The sequence below is a fragment of the Apium graveolens genome, chromosome 5 (assembly GCF_009905375.1).
Source record: "Apium graveolens cultivar Ventura chromosome 5, ASM990537v1, whole genome shotgun sequence".
Lineage (NCBI taxonomy): Eukaryota > Viridiplantae > Streptophyta > Magnoliopsida > Apiales > Apiaceae > Apium > Apium graveolens.
The window spans coordinates 310550108-310571843 of record NC_133651.1 but is presented as its reverse complement, the minus strand read 5'-3'; the positions used below and the strand labels follow the sequence as shown (position 1 = coordinate 310571843).

The window sequence follows — 21736 nt, the reverse complement described above, 5'->3', positions numbered from 1 at the left end:
AGTTAAGAAATTGTAAGTTCTGATATTCAGAAGAAGCAAGTAACCTCTGACAGTGGTCAAGTTAACTTGATATCAGAAAATAAATCTAAAACACTCCTACCAGGATTCACTAAAGCAAAACAGACTCAATCTTTGAAGACTACTTCGAGTGGTTTTGAAGCAAGAGTAGTTACTGGAAAGGAAGCTAGAGATAAAACTGGATTGAGAAGTGCTGATGAAAGAAGAGTACACAACACTACCGATGATCCAACTTCCTTGAGTGAACCAGGTATTGGAGCAACTCCTGAGAGATTGAATCAACTAGAATCTGTACAGATGGTTTACCATATCTTCTTGAAAGAATACATCATGTTGTATTTCATGACAGATGGTAGGGTTTATCATATAAGACAAAATGCCATTCCATTGAAGTATTTTGAAGAATTGGAGCATGTATTATTCTTACTTCAAGTGGATGACAGAATAACAGAGACTGCTGCAAACTACTTAAAGGAACAGATTCAGAGACAGAAAAGACTTTATTCTGTTAAGTCTGACAGCAGATATGTTCCAAAGTACAGAAATCACAATGGTGATATTGTTGATATGAAGCCTAATACTGCACAGATCAGAACATATCTTGGTATTAAGGGGCTTGAATTCAATCTAGAGTCTAATAAAGCTTATGTCATAAGACTAGATCGGGAGTTGAGAAAAGCAAAGATTAATGATCTCAGAGCTGCAATATTTCAAACTGGTGAAGATACTGCAGAGTTTAAGGATGTCAAACGGAGAATGATTGATGAACTCAGATATGCTGAGAAATGTTTGTTGAAGAATTATCTCAGAACAACTCCTGACATCAGAGAGATCAGAAAATGATGAAGCCAAGTCGAAGATCTACAACTGCTTGAATTCTGATATTTATACAGATTGAAGTTGTTATCAGAAGTTGAATTGGTAAAAACTTTAAGGACTGTAAGTTGTAGTTATCTTGTCTATTTTTCATGCATTTGTACTTAATGTTTTTGACATCATCAAATATCTGTTAAACTTGTATATTTTGTTAATTTACAAGTTGGGGGAGATTGTTAGATATATTTGATAATGTCATGGCTAATATGTTTTATGTTTAGATTTCAGATCTTATTTGAACAGAACAAATCAGTACTTAACTGATCAGTACTTATACTGGAAGTCAGAACTTAAGGGATATCAGTACTTATGTTATCAGGAGATAGATATCAGAACTTAAGTGCTGAAGGACGATCAGATAAGGACAGTAGCTGATTAAAGTTAAGAAGATCAAGATAAACATAAGAAGAGATATGCATGAAGAAGGAATTCCGTGAAGAATGGAATACTTGGAATAGAAGATATCTGATTGATATATTTTAGGAAGCAGAATTATATTCCATATCAATTAGCGATTATCTTGTAACTGTGTAGTATATAAACACAGACATAGGGTTTACACTAAAAGTGTTATCATTATCGAGAATATTATTTATTATAACCCTAGCAGCTCTCGTGATATTTTGTTCATCACTGAGAGTTAACAGTTCCAGATTGTAACAGAGTTTATTGTTTAAATAAAGTTTGTTTTCTGTTACATAAGTTCTTGAAGTTTGATTTGATTGTAATAAACACTGTATTCACCCCCTCTACAGTGAAAGTGTGACCTAACACAGTATGTAATGGAATACCATCATCTCCAAGCTCTGCAGCAATAGGATCATCATCAACCAAAACTCTAGCTCGCCTACCAGCAACAGCTCGTGCACCGCCGCGTCTACCTCGACGGGTCGGTTGCTGCCTCTCCTCTGACTACCTAGCTCTACGAACCTCCACATGCATCTCATCAAAACCATGTAATGTGTACTCTCTGACAAAATCACGACAATGGTCAGCAAAATGAGACACATCAGGAAGAACATCCTGTGTCCGCTCAGATATCTGCCTGAACATAAGATCCTGAAAAAATAAACAAAGAAAAGACACACATATTACAAGATTATAAAAATTGTATGAAATAAAGAAACTACTAAAGCATTTATAATGAAACTACGAAAGCAAAACAACCTATACAATAAATTGAATAAACAAGAAGAAAATTTACAATGCGATGAATAAATGTACCAACATGAGAAATGAATCTAACAGTCCTCTCTATATACCAAGGATGGTACTCAGGCATTGCATTCTCAGCAACAATCGCATCTCCAACAAACAAATGATCTAAACGATGCGCCCATATAGATGTGCTAGCTACATGTTTCTGAATCAATCTGATTTTGTCATTGCCCCTCAAGTTTGTACTATGCGCTGCCTCCGAGTAAACAACATCAACAGGGATAGTCTGCACGAGCCCAAACTGTCTAACAACTCTATCAGGGCAGTGAAGCGAGACTATGAAAATACATATCAAAGGCCCGCAGTAGCGCCAAATACGCTCACCAGTGAAGCAATACGCAGGAAGATCATAAATGACATCGAGAGAGTAAGGCTACCATATAAACTGAGATGGTCCAAGCCCATCCAATAATGTCCGAATAACTGGAAGGGTACGACCACCCGTACTAGTGTAGGAATGACCATGAAGCCACCTATAATGACATTACAATAAACAGTCAGTTTTATATTTAAATTAAAAATCCGTATCATATCAAGTTCATTTAAACGCTTCTAAAACCCAATTTGGGGATTAATGAACCTAAAAAATTAAAAAAGTGTTAAATTATAATCTAACATGAACATAAAGATCCGGTTCCTAGGGTTTAGGGAACCCTAGCTACAATTAGGGTTTAGGCTACATGGTTTAGGGCCTAAAGGCCCTAAACCACGAACCCTAAACCCTAACCCATTCCGTATCATATCAAGTTCATTTAAACGCTTCTAAAACCCAATTTGGGGAGTAATGAACCCAAGAAAATTAAAAAGTATTAATTGTAATATTACATGAAAATAAAGTTTGGTTCCTAGAGTTTAGGGCCTAACGACCCTAAACCCTAGCAACAATTAGGGTTTAGGCTACATGATTTAGGGCCTAAAGGCCCTAAACCACGAATCATAAACCTTACCTCGCTACGTATCATATCAAGTTCATTTAAACGCTTCTAAAATCCTATTTGGGGAATAATGAACCCTAAAAAAATAATAAATGCTAAGTACCTGAGTCCACGTGGAGCTGCAACCGGACCCTCCCAAAAACGAGCATCAAATAAAGTAGAAGAGATGCGAATGGGAGCAAGAGTGGGCAATCTCTGCCACGCCCATAACTGCAACAATAGCAGACAACCAGCTACCTCATCAACGTCCTTTTTGCTTGTCTTGCATAACTCCCTATACAAATATGCAAGAACGACAACACCCCAAGCATAATCTCCGCATCTGTCCAGATCACGAATAAAATGTAGAAACATGGGATGGAAGAGACCTCCCGAATGTTCAGTGAAAAGTACACCACCAAACAGATGAACAAGATAACACAAGACCTGAAAGCGAATATCATATGCTGATGCATCCTGCGCTAAACGTGATGGAGCACATAAAGCAATAAAAGACAACCGAACTCTGGATCCATTCATGTCTTTCTTCGGATCGGGATCTTTACCAAAAAGCTCAGCAACATAAGAACACCAACTCATATCAGGGCAAGGGGTGACATCATAAATAACAGCATCACCATCAACAGGAAGCCCTAAAAGAACACCTACATCCTGTAGAGTAGTGACCTCTCCCATAGACAAGTGAAAGTTATGAGTCTCTGGCCGCCATCTCTCAACAAGAGCTGCTATGAGACTCCAATCCAGTTGTAAAGATGCCACTCGAACAACACCATGGAAACAAGTAGACTGAAGTAAAGGGACCATACGAAGATCTAGCGGTGGAAGATCATCTTCATTATTAGGATTTTTTCGGCGACACTTCAACATATCACCACCACCTAACCTCCAAATATCTAAAGATCTATGTGTATGCTGAAGATGAAGAAGGCTAGGGTTCACAGTACCTGGATGCACGTCCTGCAAATATATAGAAGATCATTATTTTGCAGATATTGTTCAAAACAGCCGTGCATTGTTCAAAACATAATAACACGGTACTATTTATTAAAAAGTGCATAAACATGTAAATTTCAGTATAAATTCTGCATACAGTGAAGCTATCATCAGATCAACAAGTCACATTCCTTACAGATATTTTATCATCATATCAGTTAGTACATTGAAATATAGAGGCATTATGAAAAGCCTATCAGATTGGAAACTGTGTACCATATTATGCATATATATAAGGACTTTCTAAGAATTTAGTATTGTTGGCCCTAATATACTTTTATGCCACCAATAGTCCAATACAACTTGACACATTCTCCTAATATACTTTTACAACCTGAAGAACTGTGAAAGGGTGGTTAAATGCTATAAACGATTATTGAGCCAGTCCCTTACAAATTATATAACAACATTAACTTGAGATTAAATAAACAGTTATGAAATATATGTATATTTCCCCTCAAACTTCTGTATTTATGTATAGAGATCAGTGACTTCCACAAACATTAATAGGATGATAGATTATATTAAACAAAGGATCTTCATAAACGTCAGGAACTTCATTCCAACACCATTATGATTTTATTTTATTTTGCAGATTCCTCCCGCCAAAGATAGTTTTTACTTCTTTACATTTTCAAGGGGAAAAGAATGGCAACCGATATTAACGATAACTTTTTATTCTCTCTTTTCTCAGTTTCTTAAGCAATTCCCTTTAGTTACAAGAGATGTTTTTGTTTCTTTTTGGTAAGGTCTAATAAAAGAATCACTTGATGTATTAAAGCAAGGCAGCCTCGGAAACAGGAGAAGCCCAAACCTCTAGAATCAAAATTGTACATGATTCCAAAATAACCACTCCAGTGATTCACATTACGCTGCATCTGAGTATTCTCTATGCAATGCAAAAATTGTCATACACAGTTATATAGACAAAAATGAACTTACAGGGAATTAGGGAATGTGCTGGTTCTTAAGGACTGAAAATTCATTTCACTTGTATACTTCTGTTTGGCTAATGTTTCTTTTCTGCAAAGTAAAACCTGAACTACTTGAGCATGTTCTATACATTATGACGAATTAGTTTAATGGAGCATCATTTCTTAACCTAAAAGGAATTAAAGAGACGTGTTTAATAGTACATTATTAACGATTAATGATAGTGCTCACTAATTATCACTATTAGGGATATGATAAACAGAAGATCCAATTTTAAGAATAATTTCCACAGGTAATTCTCGTATTTCTACAGGTAAATTCAATCAGGATCAAAGATGGTTAAAATTGTAGCTACTTATCACCATTATACACATTCAATTTATCTTCAAGATAACATAAAACGTCAATTACAAACACAACCATACGACAATCTTAATTAAAAATAGGTAATCCAATGGGTAATTAAATCAAACAGTTCGTATGCAATCAAATAAAAAATTACATAAAAACTCAAAAAATATAAAAACACATATAATTACCTCAATGTTTATGATTGTTGTAGGGAGGAATGATTGTTGTAGTGTTTTGTGGTCGTTTTGTTGCTTTCTTCTCAGTCTTCTCGTCCAGCTGTGTTATGTGTTTATGTTCACTGTATATTGTTACTACTCCCGCTCTATCATGTTGTGTTGTCTGTATATTTTTTTTTTAAAATTTAAAAGGCAAAACAGAAGACGATGTTCCGTTTTGGGTGTAAAAACAAACGCTACATTATATAACGTTAAAAAGTGACATTTTGGGTCTTCTTACCCAGAAGTGACAATTTGGGCATTCTTTACTAGAATGGTGACAGTTTGGGCCTGTTCACAAATTAAAATTTAACATGTATCATGTCACATCATTTGGGGGAAATTTGGGAAAAATATTTGGGGAATCTAGTATTGCTCTTGCGAAAGATGGTTATCGATCTCTTCACATATTTTAGAAATATTTGAGATACTAAATTGGATTTCATATTTTTAATTTTTTTATTTCAAAACTCACTTTTTTTCTTTTGAGTACAAAAAACCTACTTATTGAAATTGTTAAATAAACTCCTCTATGTATCATTTAAATTACGACTTTTATTTTTTAGATATTTTAAATACCTCAAACCTTGATTTTTAATGATGAAGTTATTGACATGAATAATTTATAATTAAAATATGAATGAGAGTTTAAATAGTGAATAATAAAGTTTATGTTATAATATGATTGTCACACATGGTTAATATTGTAAGCATGTAATAGTAGGGCTATGAACTAGCATTTGAAATTGTATACATGCAATCAATATCCTGTCCTTGCATTACATATAAAAGCCATGCACTTGTGAATGAAAAATAGATCAATAACAATCTCTTCTTTGCTTGCATTCTTCTTTCTCACCTCTCCACCCATTTTATTTAATAAACTATTGTTATAATATAGTTAGTATTTTACTACACGTTATCAGCACGAAGCACTGCCGAAACTGAGAAGGTATAATTTTGATTTTAATATACATATATATGAGTAGACGTAGTTACACCCTCTACATATAATTTAAATATATATATGATCGGAGTAGACGTGGTTACACCCTATACTAATAATTTAAATATATATGGCCGGAGCACCGCATATTAAAATTATTTTACGGTACCATTTAATTTTGGGTAATACCGAAGTATAGTGGGAACCTTAATTTATAAATTATATACTTATCAGATAATAACTTTTTGTCCCTAACTAACTTATGCAGGATTGTCCACTTTAGTTTATTATTGGTAGGAGATAACCTGCATACGCAGATGTCCGTATGGCGCATGAAAATCCATTTATCATTTTATATATAGATTTGTTTATAATATCAATGATAATAATGATATATACATTAATTATTGCGTACTTATTAACGCACCCGATTAACTAGGATTTTATGTAATATTTACATTGATGAATTAAAATTTAATAATTTTTGTGTTAATTCAGATTTAGTATGATAAATATTACAAGCTTGTCGTTCGTTGCCTTGGACATTTCTGGCGATAATTATTTATCATGGGTACAATATATAAAGTTGTACTTGGGTTCAAAGAAATTAAGCGATACAATAAAGGTAGAAGATAAATCCACGCCTGAAAAAACTTTACCTCTATAATTTTTCTCCAACACCACATGCATGAAGATTTAAAATCTGAGTACTTAGAAGTCGATGATCCCTTTATTTTATGGGAAAATCCAATGGATAGGTTCGATCACCAGAAGCTAGTTTATCTACCTGTAGCTGAAAATGATTGGGCTAATTTAAGACTTCAGAATTTTAAGAGTGTCCGAGCATATAGCTCTGCTTTGTTCAAAATAAGTTCTAGGCTTATTAAGTGCGGTGAGAAAGTTACGAAAAAAAAGAAAAATTGATAAAACACTATCAACTTTTCACTCCAAAAATACCACTTAGCAGAGATGTCCAAGGAGCAAAAATTTACTAAGTTCGGGAACTTCTATCAACTCTCCTTGTTGTTGAACAGAATCATGAATTGGTGATTAAGAATCATCAATCCAGTCCAACAGGATCTGCCCCATTACCTGAAGTAAATAACATGTCATTCCGGCAGAATGTACGTGAAAAAGGGTATAGAGGTGGATGGGGCCAAGGTCGGTACCGTGGACGAGGTCGGAGCCACGGGAACTTTCGTCCATATAAAAATTTTGGTCACCGGAAGTGGCAATCTGAATCAAAGAGTAAAAGAAAGGCACCACGAGGAGGAAAAACTGAAAATGTTTGTTATAGGTGCGGCATGGATGGGCACTGAACACGTAATTGTCATGCCCCATATCATCTTGTTAAGTTATACCAATCTTCTCAAAAATCAAAAGAGAAAATGGTAGAAACAAATTTTGCCAACAATAACATAGATGATTTCCCGAGAATCACAACTGGAGGAATAAGCATTAATGGTCTGAATGAACCTAATGAAACTCCCATATGGGAGGCTGAAGATTAGTTTCATATAATTACTATAGTAGTGTGTATTGTGTGCTTTATTTTGTTTGAACTATGTAGTGTGTTATGTTCTTATCAAATAAATTATGTTTCTTAATTATATATAGAATGGATTCTGAAGATATATGCATTGCTGATTAGAACTTATACGATTCTACAGAACCGAAAATATTTTACCCAAATAACCAAAATCGAAGCCCAAATCGGAACGATTTCTGGCGAATCTAATATAATCGAAGGTTTTGGAAAAGCTAGTTTCGTCCTACCTAATGGTACCCACATACACATTCCAAATGCATTACATTTTAGTATGTCTACTAGAAATCTTCTTCATTTTAAAGATATATGACTCAACAATTTTCACATCGAAACTACCTATGAGGCTGATAGAGAATATCTTCTTATTACTTCCGCTAATCCTAGCAACAAGAAAATCTTAAAAAAGTTTCACTCACTTTTCTCAGGATTATATATGATAAAAATTAAAATTATCGAGTCACATAATGTCATTACTTACAAACTCATAGATCCAAAATCTTTTACACTTTGGCATGAAAGATTAGGTCATCCTGGCGTCTCTATGATGCTTCGTATTATAGAGAATTCTAATGGTCATCCTCTTAAAGATTTTAAAGTTCTTTCCAACAATGACCTTCCATGTTCAGCATGTTCTTTAGGAAAATTGATTACTCGACCATCTCCTGTTAAAGTTCGGCTTGAAAGTCCAACTTTTCTAGAAAGGATCCGAGGCGACATGTGTGGACCTATACACCCATCATCTGGCCCATTTAGGTACTTCATGATATTAATCGATGCCTCAACTAGATGGTATCATGTTTGTCTTCTTTCAACTCGTAATGATGCTTTTGCAAAATTACTTGCCCAAATAATCAAATTACGAGCTCAATTCCCAGATCATTGCATTAAGTCAATTCGTTTAGATAATACCGGTTAATTCACATCTGTAACCTTTATTGACTATTGCATGTCTGTAAAAATCTCAGTTGAACACCCAGTTCCTCATGTACATACACAAAATGGGTTAGCCGAGTCTTTTATCAAAAGACTCCAACCTATTGCAAGACCGTTGTTGTTTAAAGCAAAATTACTTACATCTATTTGGGGTCACGTAATACTTTATGCTGCCAATATTATTAAGATTAGACCAACTTCCTACAACCAACATTCTCCGCTACAACTGGTACTTGGTCAATTTCCTAATATTTCTCACTTCAAAATTTTCGAAAGTGTTGTATATGTACCGATTGCTCCACCACAAAGATCGAAGATGGGAACTCAAAGAAGAGTAGGTATCTACGTTGGTTTTGATTCCATGTCTATAATTAGATATCTGAAACCTCTAACCGGAGATTTATTTACCGCAAGATATGCAGATTGTCATTTTGACGAGCCTATGTTTTTTCCCTTAGGGGGAGATAAACATTCATATAAAGTTAATCTTGACCTAACATAGAATGCATCAGGATTATATTTTTTAGATCCACGTACCGGTCAATGCGAACTTGAAGTTAAAAAAATTATCAATATGCAAAATATCGCATACCAAATGCCTGACGCATTTAATGATTTTAGAAATATAACTAAATCTCATATACCTGTAGTAAATACTCCATCTAGAATAGATATACCAATTCAAAAATCAGATATAAAAGAATTGGTTACAGAAGCAAAGCCACACCTGAAGCGTGGTAGATCGATCGGTGCAAAATATGTTGCACCACGAAAAAGAAAAATAAATAAAATTGCCCCTGAAGTGGCACGTGCTCCAGAAGAAGCAAATACCCCTGAAGTGGTATTATCTCCTGAAGAGATTCCAGTTCTTGAAGATATGGGATTAAACAATCATGAAATTTCAATAAATTATGTGCATGATATGAAATTATGGGATTGAGGTAAAGTCATAATCGATGATGTATTTGTGTATTCCGCAACATTGGATGTAGACATAATTTATGATCCTGAACCACAAAGTGTGGATGAATGTCGTCGAAGAAAAGACTGGCTAAAATGGAAAGACGCAATCCAAACAGAATTAAATTCATTGCGTAAAAGAGAAGTATTTTGACATGTTGTCCAAACACCCATTGGTGTGAATCCTGTTGGAAATAAATGGGTATTCATAAGAAAACGAAATGAAAAGCATGAAATTATGAGATATAAATCTCGACTTGTAGCACAGGGGTTTTCTCAAAGACCTGACATTGATTATCAAGAGACATACTCGCCAGTGATGGATGAAATTACTTTTTGTTTTATATTATGTATGACATCTAAAGAAAAATTGGAAACACATCTTATGGATGTCTTTACTGCATACCTGTATGGTTCACTTGATAGTGAATTTTTTATAAAAATCCCAGAATGGTTAAAATGGACTGAAATAATCTGGTCGCATGTGGTATAACAGACTAAGTCGTTATTTACAAAAGAATGGGTATATTAGTAACCAAATTTCTCCATGTGTTTTTATCAAAAAATCACAATCTAGTTTTGTGATTATTGTTGTATATGTGGATGATTTAAATCTTGTAGGAACAACTACAGAGGTTAATGATGCTGTCATATACCTAAAGAGAGAGTTTGAAATGAAAGATCTTGGAATGACAAAATATTGTCTCGGAATACAAGTCGAGCACTTGTCAACATGAATTTTCCTCAACCAATCCACATATACAAAAAAGATTTTGAACAGATTTTACATGGATCTCGTCCATTGACTACTCCAATGGTGGTTAGATCTTTAGAACTTGATAAAGATGGAGCAATTGGTGCACTTATGTATCTTGCAAATAATACAAGACCAGATATTGCATTTGCTGTGAATTTATTGGCGAGATTTAGCTTTGCTCCGATGGACAGACATTGGAATGGGATCAAGCATATATTTCGTTATCTTCGTGGAACAATTGATTTTGGGTTATTCTTCCCGAAAAACTCAACATCTCAGCTGATCGGATATGCAGATGCTGGATATTTGTCAGATCCTCATTTTGGAAAATCACAAACTAGACATGTATTTACATATTACGGTGCAGCCATTTCTTGGAAATCCACGAAGTAAACTACAGTGTCAACCTCAATAAATCACTCGGAACTCATTGCAATTCATGAAGCCAGTAGAGAATTTGTTTGGTTGCGGTCTATCATCAAGAATATTCAAGAATTATCTGGATTACCGAACATCACAAGAAGTCCTACCGTCATGTTTGAGGACAACACTGTATGCATTGATCAACTCAAGGAAGGATATATCAAAGGAGACATGACGAAACACATTTCACCTAAATTCTTCTACACTCATGAGTTTCAAAAGAATGGTGAAATTGATATATAACAAATTCGATCATGCGACAATCTTGCAGATTTATTCACGATATCATTACCGAATTCAATATTTGGGAAGTTGCGACATAACATTGGAATGCGACGACTTAAAGATTTGTTACAGCAAAATTTCAGAGAATGATTAGTTTTTCCAAAGGGTGATTGTACTCTTTTTTCTTCTTCAAAATTTTTATCCCACTAGGTTTTTTTTGACAAGGTTTTTAATGAAGTAATCTAAGATCCATAATGACAATCAAAGAGGAGTGTTATAATATGATTGTCACACATGGTCAATATTGTCAATATTGTCAGTTTGTAATAGTAGGGCTATGAACTAGCATTTGAAATTATATACATGCAATTAATATCTTGTTACTTACCTTACCCGTAAAAGGCATACACTTGTGAATAAAAAACACGCCAGCATCAATCTCTTTTTTCCTTACATTCTTCTTTCTTCTTTATCACCTCTCCATCCCTTTTTATTTAATACAGTTATTATTATAATATAGTTAGTATCTTACGAGTGTTTATTTATAATTTCCCCAACTTTTTAAATCCATTTTCTTTTCAGAGCTAGTCTATCATTTTGCTGCCGCTCACTTCCCCTATTTCGCACTACAACATTTTCTTTGTATTACATCGCATATACACACATATACATACACATACACTCTTGACAAAGTGAGAATGTGGAGATCTGTAGCAGCCGCAATTTCTAGAAGATCAAGACCCTCTGGTGTAACCCTCAATCTTGCTCTTCACTCTCAGGTACTCCACTCAAAAACACCAAAAAATGTGGTTTTTCTTGCTCATAAGCTTGATTTTCTTCAAAACCCTAGATTTTTTTCTCAAGATTCTTCAACCCCATTTGCCAATGATGCTCAAATGCCCCAATTTGAGACATTTGGTAGTGTGGAAGTTGGTGAAAATGATGTTTTTGGTGATGCACACAATGTGTTTGATGAAATGTCTGAGGAGAAAAAAGAGGGGTTTGATGAGAATGTGAATGGGGATGTTGTTGGTGATGATGATAGTGAAGTGGGTGTTGTAGGTGAAGAGGTTTTGTTGGAGAAAATGGAGCATGTGTTGTCGTTGCTTCAGAGAGATGTCGATGATAATGGGGCGTTGCTTCAGAGTGGTAATGTCGATTATGGGGCTTTACGGTCATTTCTTGATAATGATATAAGTGTGGAGTTGTTGGAGAAGTTTGTTGTTAGGGTGATTGAAACCCCACTTATTTCGGGTGAAAAATTGATTGGGTTTGTTAAACTGGTTTTGGAGAAGGAGAAGCTTGCTGTGACCAGTGCGTCGGTGGAAGCGCTTGTTCGGATTGTTGGTGTTGAATGTAAGAGGAGTAGTGCATATGCTTTGTGGGATTTTTTCAAGGAGGTGGGTGAGGATGGCTTGTTGACTACGGAGATTCTTAATGGTTTGTTATCACTGCTCTCGGTGTTGGGTAAAGGAAAGGCTTGTTATGAAGTGTTTAACAAGTTTGAGGAATTTAACTGTGTTCCGAATGAAGAGTCTTTCTTTTTTACGGTTGAGGCTCTTTGTAGGAGATCGATCTTTGATTGGGCTGTTTCTGTTTGTGAGATGATGGTGAGTGCAGGGAAGTTGCCAGATTCCGAGAAAGTTGGTGTTATTATTACTGGTCTGTGTAAAGGTAAAAAAGCAAAAGATGCACATGCTCTGTACTTGTTTGCAAAGAAGCAAGATAAAATCCCACCTCGGTCCTCAGTTAACCTTTTGATCAGCTCACTTTGTCGTGAGGATGTGAATGTCCCCCTGGCTTTAGAAATGTTGGGCGAAGTCGCTAACGAAGAAAGGAAAAGTGCAATCAAGCTGTTTTCAAGAGTCGTTCAGGGGCTGTGCCGAATAAAGGACACTGATAAGGCAAAAGTTCTGTTATTTGACATGATTGAATCAGGTCCTCCTCCCGGAAACGCTGTATTTAATTTGATTATTAATAGCCTTTCCAAGGCTGGAGAGATGAAGGAAGCAACAAAGATAATGAAAGTCATGGAAAGTAGGGGTCTGAAACCTGATGTGTACACTTACAGTGTGATCATAAGCGGTTATTCAAAGGGTGGTGAAATGGAAGAGGCTCGTAAAGTATTGGCTGAAGCCAAAACAAAGCACACCAAACTGACCCCAGTGACTTACCATACACTCATCAGAGGGTATTGTAAGTTAGAAAGATTTGATGAAGCCTTGGGATTGTTAAGTGAGATGAAGCAATACGGAGTACGTCCTAATGCAGATGAGTACAATAAACTGATCCAATCACTTTGTTTGAAAGCTTTGGATTGGGAAACTGCAGAGAAGCTGCACGAGGAGATGGAAAACAATGGCTTGCATCTTAATGGGATCACGGCGGGACTCATACGGGCAGTCAAGGAACTCAAGGAAGAGGAAGTAGAAAGCGCAGCCGCTGGCGAAATAATAGCTGAAGTATCCTGAAGTTGATTTAGCCAAATGGTTGTAGCCTTATTATCGCCCCCCATTTGGTTCTGTTCTGTATTAGATAAAGAAGGAAGTATCGCAGGTATTTTGCACAATCTTGCACATGTTTTTGGAAGAATTTGAATGAATAGAAATGGAATTTGTGTTTTAACTCTGTCTTAATTTTTTAGATGTTTTCTCCTAGAATAAAACAATGGAAATTAATATGAAGCGACTTGAGACAAGTTACCTGGAGTTCATTTGTGTCTCATTTTCACCAAAACCGCAATTTTGTGTCAATGTAGCTGAATCTTGTAAAGAATTCGTAGACTATTTCTGTGAGTAATATGAAGCGTATTGTTCTTGTCACTTCTTACGTCTTGCAGCATGTTCAGCCACAGAATCTATGATTCTACATCACGGCGAACATCCAATTTTTCCACAACAATGCATATTTTGCAACTATAAAAACTCCCTCCCTTTCCATTCGAATTCTTCACCAAAGCAAACAGGTCATCCACTCTCTCATTTGAGTTCTCTACTAAAGCAGCATTTTGATTATTTTTCACCAAATACAGCTCTACAATACACTTTCCTGTCAATGCAATATCTGCAACTAATACAGATTGGTGTCTATCTTGTTTGATAAAGATAATATCAATGAGTTGTTCATATATCAAAGTAACTGAAGTCCTTATTTCTAGCCATTTGTTGATCATATAAACCCTCAGTTACATTACATACAGAAACCTGCCAAAGCATAAACTGCATTTGAAGACTTCTTTTCACTTACATTTGATTCAATTCGCAGCTTAGGCTTGCATGTCCAGGACTGAAACATAAGTTATACAAACTTTTACTGCCTGATAAGTTGCCCTCCTTTCTACAATTTACAAGCTAAATGATAAATAATTTACGCTTATAAATTGAATCCAGAATCTTTTACTTCTTGTTTGCTCCTTCTACGCGTACATGGACAAAGATAGTATTTTTGTATCCTTTCGTGATCCTCAACTTGTTATCAGCATATCTGGAAAATGAGAATTAATTTAAAAGTTTGTCAATCAAAGTAGTGAACTCGTGAGATGAATCTAAGTTATCGGAGGGAGTAAGGTGGAAGCACATACAGCAACTCGAGATTGAATCTGCTTTCTATTTCTACCGGAAGTCCATATTGGCCAGCTAGAATTGCTGCATCGTCCATTGTCACCTCGTATAGGTTGGTGCCTGATTTCCTGAAACAACTCGATGGACAAAAGATCTGGTGTTATCAATTTTTAACTAGGAGTTACATTTGAAGCTTTTCGTTATGAGGAAGCATTCAACATCTTGGTGGTAAAGATAGCATCTACTTCAAATTTAAACCAGTGAACTAGTGGACTTACAAATATGTTCCGGTCATGGAGAATTTGAGGCCAAGCACAATATCAACCAGAAACTTTAGTTCTCCGTTTCCCTTGACAATCTAAGGTAGTCAACAAAACATAAAGATCAGCTTAGAAGAGCTTCTTCAACCAAGAAACTTATTTTGTAATGTTTTAATATCATGAGTTCGACGGAACCTGTGCTCCCATTAGACCATTAGCAGCATTCTCTATCCAACTATCTGTCTCCATCTGAAACACAGAGGCCATGTCTTGTTCAACAGATTATTCCACTATGCTATGGAAGTTATCCATTTCATTTTTATACCTTGTTCAATAGTATTTAAGACTCAAACTCACCTGTGAGCTCCATATCATGTTCCATTCACCCTCGAGGAGCTGGTGTTCACCTTTAGCTGCATTTCGATTCATAGCAAGAAAGTCATCGATTTCCTGTGAAATAATCATGTATTAGTCCGTAAAAGAAAGCTATAGCATAAATATTCCAGTCAATTGTAGACAATTTTGGATGTAATGCAGATGGAAGGTATTCAAAGGATAGGAATTTACCTTCCTGACTTTTGTGTCTGTAGAAATAGCCGAAAGCAGTCTTTGCCTGGGTTCACTGGTCTTTTGTAGCACAAATGTGGTGCCCTGCACTATACCAACATATCTGGGGTCCTTAATCCTTAGCAGGTACATACTAGAAGAGAATATGAGTGTAATGTTCTACTTCTGAGAGCGGAAACTTAAAAGAGCAGATAAGGCAGAGGTGCCAAATAGTTGCATATTTACCTTGTTTCCTTTTGATATTCGGAGATTTCCAGAATTTGAAAGGTAAGTTGTGTCTAACCAACCCTTGGCTTCATCTCCTAGAAGTTTAAAAGGTACAGGATACGGAACCTTGAAAGGTAGGAACTTGAAAGAAAAGGCTGCTTTATCAAACTGAAAAAGGATGCGCTTTCCATCTTTGACTGATGCTGCAGCCTGCATTTACAACATCAGTTGTTAAATTTATCACCCAGATTCCACAAATTGAGTTAACAGTTCATAACATGGACCTTTGATACCTCCTGTATAAATTTTGTACCAACAACTATAGATCAAGAAGTCATACCTCTACTTTCAGCTCGCCAATTGCATCAGAGAACTTTACAATGTTGGAGACACGTTGATCGTCTGTTTGAAGATACACCTCTTGGAAAACTTTGAAGAAATCAACCCCCACAAAAGTTCTCTGAAGATGTGGCAATAACATAGATTAACCATCTAGCAAAGTTGCAAAACCAAATTGAAATAATACCTAAAGGATGACATAGTACCTGAATTGGAGAGGCTGTTCCTGGTCTTGTTGTAAACATTAACTGCCAGCGCCCCTCAATCAAACTAGAACTTGTCTGGAAATATAAAATTGAACATTTAAATTTCTGTTCCACTTATACTTATTGTTCGTTATTGTTCAGTTTCTAAACTAAGTAAAAATTTGTGAAAAAAATAGCCACCGGATCACTGATGCTTTGAGAAGCTTCTAAAACTTGCACTGCGCGTTCAACTTCCTGCACAATGCACATCAATATGTAGACACAATCTTCATCAGAAATCAGTCTCGCTAAATGTCAGTTAGGAACTCATATTATCTGTCACAGGGAGTTCTATCGTAATCATGATGATCATTCTAAAACCAGAATAAGATGATCAATTTTACTGTGACGTTTCATCCATTTCCAAACACTTATCGTAACCAGGATTTCAATTCAAACAGTGGATTTGAGCCAAAAAAATCAAGGGATTTTTGCATAAATACCCAAGTTGCAGAAAATATTTGTAAAAATACGGATCAACCTCATATGCAAACACATATGCAACCGTTTCGACCTCATATGCAACCACATATGCAACTCGCGTCCTTATTTTTGCAAATATTTTCATAAAAAGTTATTTTTTTGGTAAATTCTATTATAATAGTTAATTGAACAATAGAATAGATGATTATATAGAGACAATTAAACAATAGTAACAAAAATTACAAAATTGTTGTATAGGGAACTAATATAGTAAAAAACCTATCCCACAATTCTCCTAATAATCATATATGTTACGATTGGATTTGGATTTAGTTGAATAACATGATATTTAGTGAGATTTGACATTACAACTTGATGTAGTTAACCTGTACAATACAAGCTCACAACCGAATGCATACCAAACTTAACAACTAACCACAGGTCAGTCCAAACGAGCTAACAATTTTGATAACCATTAGCTATTAACTTATCAAATAGACAAATGAATAGCTATTAACTTGTCAAGCACACAAATACTTTCAATCTAATCGATAAGACTGTCATAATTGTAAGGTCTCGATATTTTTTGGTCATTAGCTTAAAAATTCAATACTTATAACTTACAGACACAATCATACTTGTAATTGTTGGGGAGAAGCAGAACGGCCACGGCCTTGAATACCGATAAGAGCTTCAATCAACAAATTTTCGTCTTCGCTGAACGACACTTGATCCCAACTCTGCTGCTGCTGACTGTTAACTAATGAACACGAAACAGACTTATAACATATCTTCTTCTTATTCTTCTTGTTATTATTTCTAAATGATGTTGTTGTAAAACAACTAAATGCAGTAGATACTGGTCTTGACCCGAACCCTACTACATTTGTAAGCTCACATGCAGCTGTAACACCAGCAGCAGCAGCAGCAGCAGCAGCCATTAGTGTTGTGTTGTGTTGGCAGGTTAAATGAATGGCAGCCTCAACTTAACATGTACATGTACTGGGAGAGATATTGGGAGAGATTCTGATTTTTTTTGTGACACGTGGATGGTTATACGTCCTTACACCTCAGCTTCTGTTGGGTCCTACCTTCTATCTTCATTTTTTTGTAACTCCCCAACTAGGACGTCTTTTTCCGTTATTTTTTTTATAAACAAATATGGCTTGTAGCCTCCCCATCTGTTCTCATAAATTCTCGGGGTTGAAAGGATCGAACTCAGGATCTAGAACGATAGATGATAAACTCTTAAACCCTACAAATATCCAACCGTACTCTTTTTTCCGTTATTTCAATTGACATAATTTTCAGGATATCAAATCGGTTCCTAAAAAAATTAGTAACCTGTTTTATTTTTATTTGGATCTGGGTCCTTTTTTTAATAAATTTTCAATTTAAACAGTCCAGATTATCACAATTTAGAGAAATGCTCATCCTTATCACATAAATATTTTTTTTAATAATTTAAATCCTGCATTTTTTAAAAAAATAATTTGATTTCAAATTATCGAGCTAAACAAATAATGGTGCATTTTAAAAAATATAAAGGAAAATTAATTTCTCATGCATTTGATAGTAGGGTGTTGGTCACTGATGCATAGATTGTTTATGAGGCGTCGGATTTATATTTTAATGGCCCAGATTGAAGTTTTTTTTGCAGATCAAAACTTTTCGTGTTCAAATGCTTCATTATATCCAACTGTTCTGGAACAATGTGGCAGATAAATTTAAAAAAAAACAACCTATAGACTTTAATAATCACAAATTATCCTCATCAGTAATGTCAGATACAACTATGTTACCTTATATCCCTCCCTCAAAGTTAAGCACAAGAATGAACTTCCTAATGCAACTAGTATTCCAAACTTACCATTCCTCTAATGCTCTACTTAAACAACATCATGTACTAATTTTCAAGTCACCTATCCTTGTTTAGGCCTCCCCTTCTGCTTACCTTTCTGTTCCAGATAGTACTTTCTCAACATCTGAGCATACACAATTTCGTTCCAGGTATCAGGAACACCAGGCAGGCACCAGTGAGTGCAGTCCTGGAACCTCTCCGGAGATCGTCTTTCCTCTTCTGTTAAGTTTCTCTTTGTGAAAATAGATGGATGTGCATCTTTCCGAAAATCAGTCATTCTTGTTATGTTTAAGTAGAAGAGTGGCACTCTCATTTTCTTTAACACTTTCTCCAGCGTTTCTAGATATGGGAAGAAATCTTTTATGTTGATGTATTTCTCGTTTTTAATTGGTTCAGTCTCGTTGTCACATTGCCCTCCAGAATTCCACTGTCCACCTCTGTGATCAGACACATAATTAAGACACAATCTGTGAATCAGTGAACTGAAAGCCTAATGATTTTAGTTAAAGAAAGTGTGATATAGACTTAGTTCACCTAAAGTGGGAGGGAGAATAGCTTCTGAAGAACAGAAGGCTCTTCGTAAAATTTATATTGGAATCAGCCCATCTTGCCCATGTTGTCAATGCTCTCCGATATGCCTCCAGTCCGTCCAGTTCATCATAGACGTGGTTGCCTTCTTGGTAATAACCTTTTCTGCAAATTTTTTAAAAAATCATTGGCCTTCTGCATTTGCCAAGTAAAGCAATTGAGACGTACCTAGTACAATACATCTCGCATTCTCCTCTCAAAGAGTGGAGAGGCTAATTTGGTGAAAACTCTAGTTTGTTTTAGCCTAGTCTCAGGAGCTAAGTAGTTGACATGTATCAAAAGAGAAGAGTGGGAGATAGCTAATTACCCGGACGATGTTTTTGCATGAGTCCACCAATGTCCAGTGTTGAAGACAAGAACATCTGCATTCTGATATCTGTTTGATGAATTCTCAATAAGATCAATCCGAAGGGTTTCTTTGTACGATCCATTTCCATCTGGCATCTCCCATTCTTGAACCAGAAATGTACTTCTAAAGAACTCCACCGAGAAATTATAGTTCTACCAATACATAGAGAAAATTCAACTGACAGACCAAGAAATATGAGCAAATACAGAACTCTTTAAGTATACTAAGGGCAATGAACACAAATCATATCAAGTATCATCAAGTATGAGGAACTTACTGTGAAAAGAAAAGAGTATGAACCCTTTGTTTTAAACTCGACTTTACCAGAGGCTTCATAGACATTGCTCCTATTCACTACTGAATTTCTAAGCATACATACCATTGACTCCCACATATTCCTATTCAGTGAATCACCAACATACACCATTCTCTTTCCCCTCAATAACTCCAACATGTGTCTGCCATTCCACCTGCACTTTAAAGCGAGGCGCATAAAATTTACATGGAGGCCAAACATCTGGCTCTCAACAATGCTCAAAATCTCACATGTACAAACTATATGTAGGCCAAACTAAAAAGACTTTCTATTCAAAGATAAACTTGCATACCTACCACTAGAATGAGACTGCAGATCTCATTTTCCCATGCATAAATTCAAAAATCTAGAGTCCTTTTCACACATGCATGTTTAGCAACATAAGTAAACATTCTATAGATTAATACTACCAGAGACTACTGTAAATTTTAAGTCTTTATACCTAAATTTTAGATGTTAGCCGGAGCTTAAAATTAAATTTTTACTAATTTTTAACCGAAATTTAGGAGTTATAAAACAAATTTTATATTGACTGCTAAGCTGAAACACAATTATATAAAATGTACTGCATACCTGGGAATATTACAATGCCTAGGTTGCCATCTATATCTTTCATAACCATTATCAGGCCTTTTATTAAGAAAACAATTGAACGATTCATCGATAAAAGGACATGAACCAGGTTGATACATAGGAAGATGATCATGATCCTCCACCCAATCCCCATCAAAAAGATCACAATTAATCAGACTTTCAAGCTCTCCAGCTGATGAATTAACCATACTTTTCAAACCACTAATCCCCTGTCTCTTATAAAAATCTGAAGCCGACTCGTTAATTTTCCTCGAAAAACCATCTGTTCCAGGTGAAAACTGAGGACTACTTGCATTAACAGAATCTGGCAAAACCGCTCTAGTTTCAGGATAAAAATTGGCAGTATTTGCAGAGGTTGTAGGGAAGAGATTGGAGAAGAAGGAAGAGAAATGAGAATGGTTTTCGATAATGTATGTAACAAAAGCTGGAGATCTGTCGTATGAGAGATGACTGAGGACAAAGAAGACTGTTGACAGGATGAAGAAAATGGTGAGGGTGCATGCAAATGTTGTCGATCTACGAGTTGCGAAAATGTTTGAAAGATGATTATTGTTGTTGTTTGATCTTTCTAAGGAAAAGACTGATCTTGTTCTTGGTGTTGTTGGAGAATCTGACATTGTTGTGTAGAAGAGTTTGTTGTTCTGGATTTAGATGTCAAGAACAAACTTACTGTTTAGTGCATATCTACATGCATGGAGGATTAAAAATCTTTTTTATTTATATATAGTGAATGATTTTTTTTTCAATTATACCCTCGTTTATTAAAATTATATTATTTTAATTTTAGGGAAAATTGAAAAATAGGATATCATTTTTGCTTCAGTAAGTATGAATTTGTAGTTTCTTTTTCTTTATTATGCTATTGGTAGTGACTAGTGAAGCAAATATTTGTTTCATGAGTTTGCTTCATATATCTCTTTTTATTGTTTTTTTTAATGGTGATTTATTAAAGTTATATACAAACATTTGAACCCATCCATGCTCAGAGTAGTGTTGAAGAGATGATGATATTCATAGGCAATTTAATGTTGGAACAGAACAATGCATATGAAGAAAACTGCATATTTTTGTGGGAATTTGATGTAAAAATGAAGA

The 21736-nt window shown here is 35.4% G+C and overlaps 5 protein-coding genes across 5 annotated transcripts; 2 read left to right on the top strand and 3 right to left on the bottom strand.

The window, feature by feature from the left end:
• Positions 1-1806: 1806 nt before the first annotated feature.
• LOC141661237 (serine/threonine-protein phosphatase 7 long form homolog) lies at positions 1807-7826 on the bottom strand. Its single transcript, XM_074468223.1, has 5 exons — positions 7578-7826; positions 3151-4004; positions 2499-2585; positions 2099-2366; positions 1807-1953 (listed from the first exon to the last, which is right to left on the bottom strand). Exons 1-5 carry the CDS (start codon positions 7824-7826, stop codon positions 1807-1809), a joined length of 1605 nt encoding a protein of 534 aa, XP_074324324.1.
• A 2834-nt stretch (positions 7827-10660) lies between these two features.
• Positions 10661-11077, top strand: LOC141661236 (secreted RxLR effector protein 161-like). The gene has a single exon (XM_074468221.1). It carries the CDS (start codon positions 10661-10663, stop codon positions 11075-11077), a length of 417 nt encoding a protein of 138 aa, XP_074324322.1.
• A 749-nt stretch (positions 11078-11826) lies between these two features.
• Positions 11827-14040, top strand: LOC141659397 (small ribosomal subunit protein mS80 (rPPR6)). The gene has a single exon (XM_074466249.1). The coding sequence runs from the start codon at positions 12031-12033 to the stop codon at positions 13801-13803; it is 1773 nt and encodes a 590-aa protein (XP_074322350.1). The 5' UTR covers positions 11827-12030; the 3' UTR covers positions 13804-14040.
• Positions 14041-14461: 421 nt separating this feature from the next.
• On the bottom strand, positions 14462-17918 carry LOC141659398 (putative plastid-lipid-associated protein 12, chloroplastic). The gene is made up of 11 exons (XM_074466250.1): positions 17572-17918; positions 16652-16705; positions 16472-16546; positions 16267-16386; positions 15945-16136; positions 15720-15803; positions 15510-15602; positions 15348-15401; positions 15171-15250; positions 14913-15020; positions 14462-14815 (listed from the first exon to the last, which is right to left on the bottom strand). The coding sequence occupies exons 1-11, from the start codon at positions 17872-17874 to the stop codon at positions 14728-14730; spliced, it is 1251 nt and encodes a 416-aa protein (XP_074322351.1). The 5' UTR covers positions 17875-17918; the 3' UTR covers positions 14462-14727.
• An 811-nt stretch (positions 17919-18729) lies between these two features.
• Positions 18730-21311, bottom strand: LOC141662123 (protein trichome birefringence-like 1). Its single transcript, XM_074469172.1, has 5 exons — positions 20621-21311; positions 20009-20201; positions 19690-19883; positions 19329-19487; positions 18730-19231 (listed from the first exon to the last, which is right to left on the bottom strand). The coding sequence occupies exons 1-5, from the start codon at positions 21256-21258 to the stop codon at positions 18856-18858; spliced, it is 1560 nt and encodes a 519-aa protein (XP_074325273.1). The 5' UTR covers positions 21259-21311; the 3' UTR covers positions 18730-18855.
• Between the last annotated feature and the right edge of the window lie 425 nt (positions 21312-21736).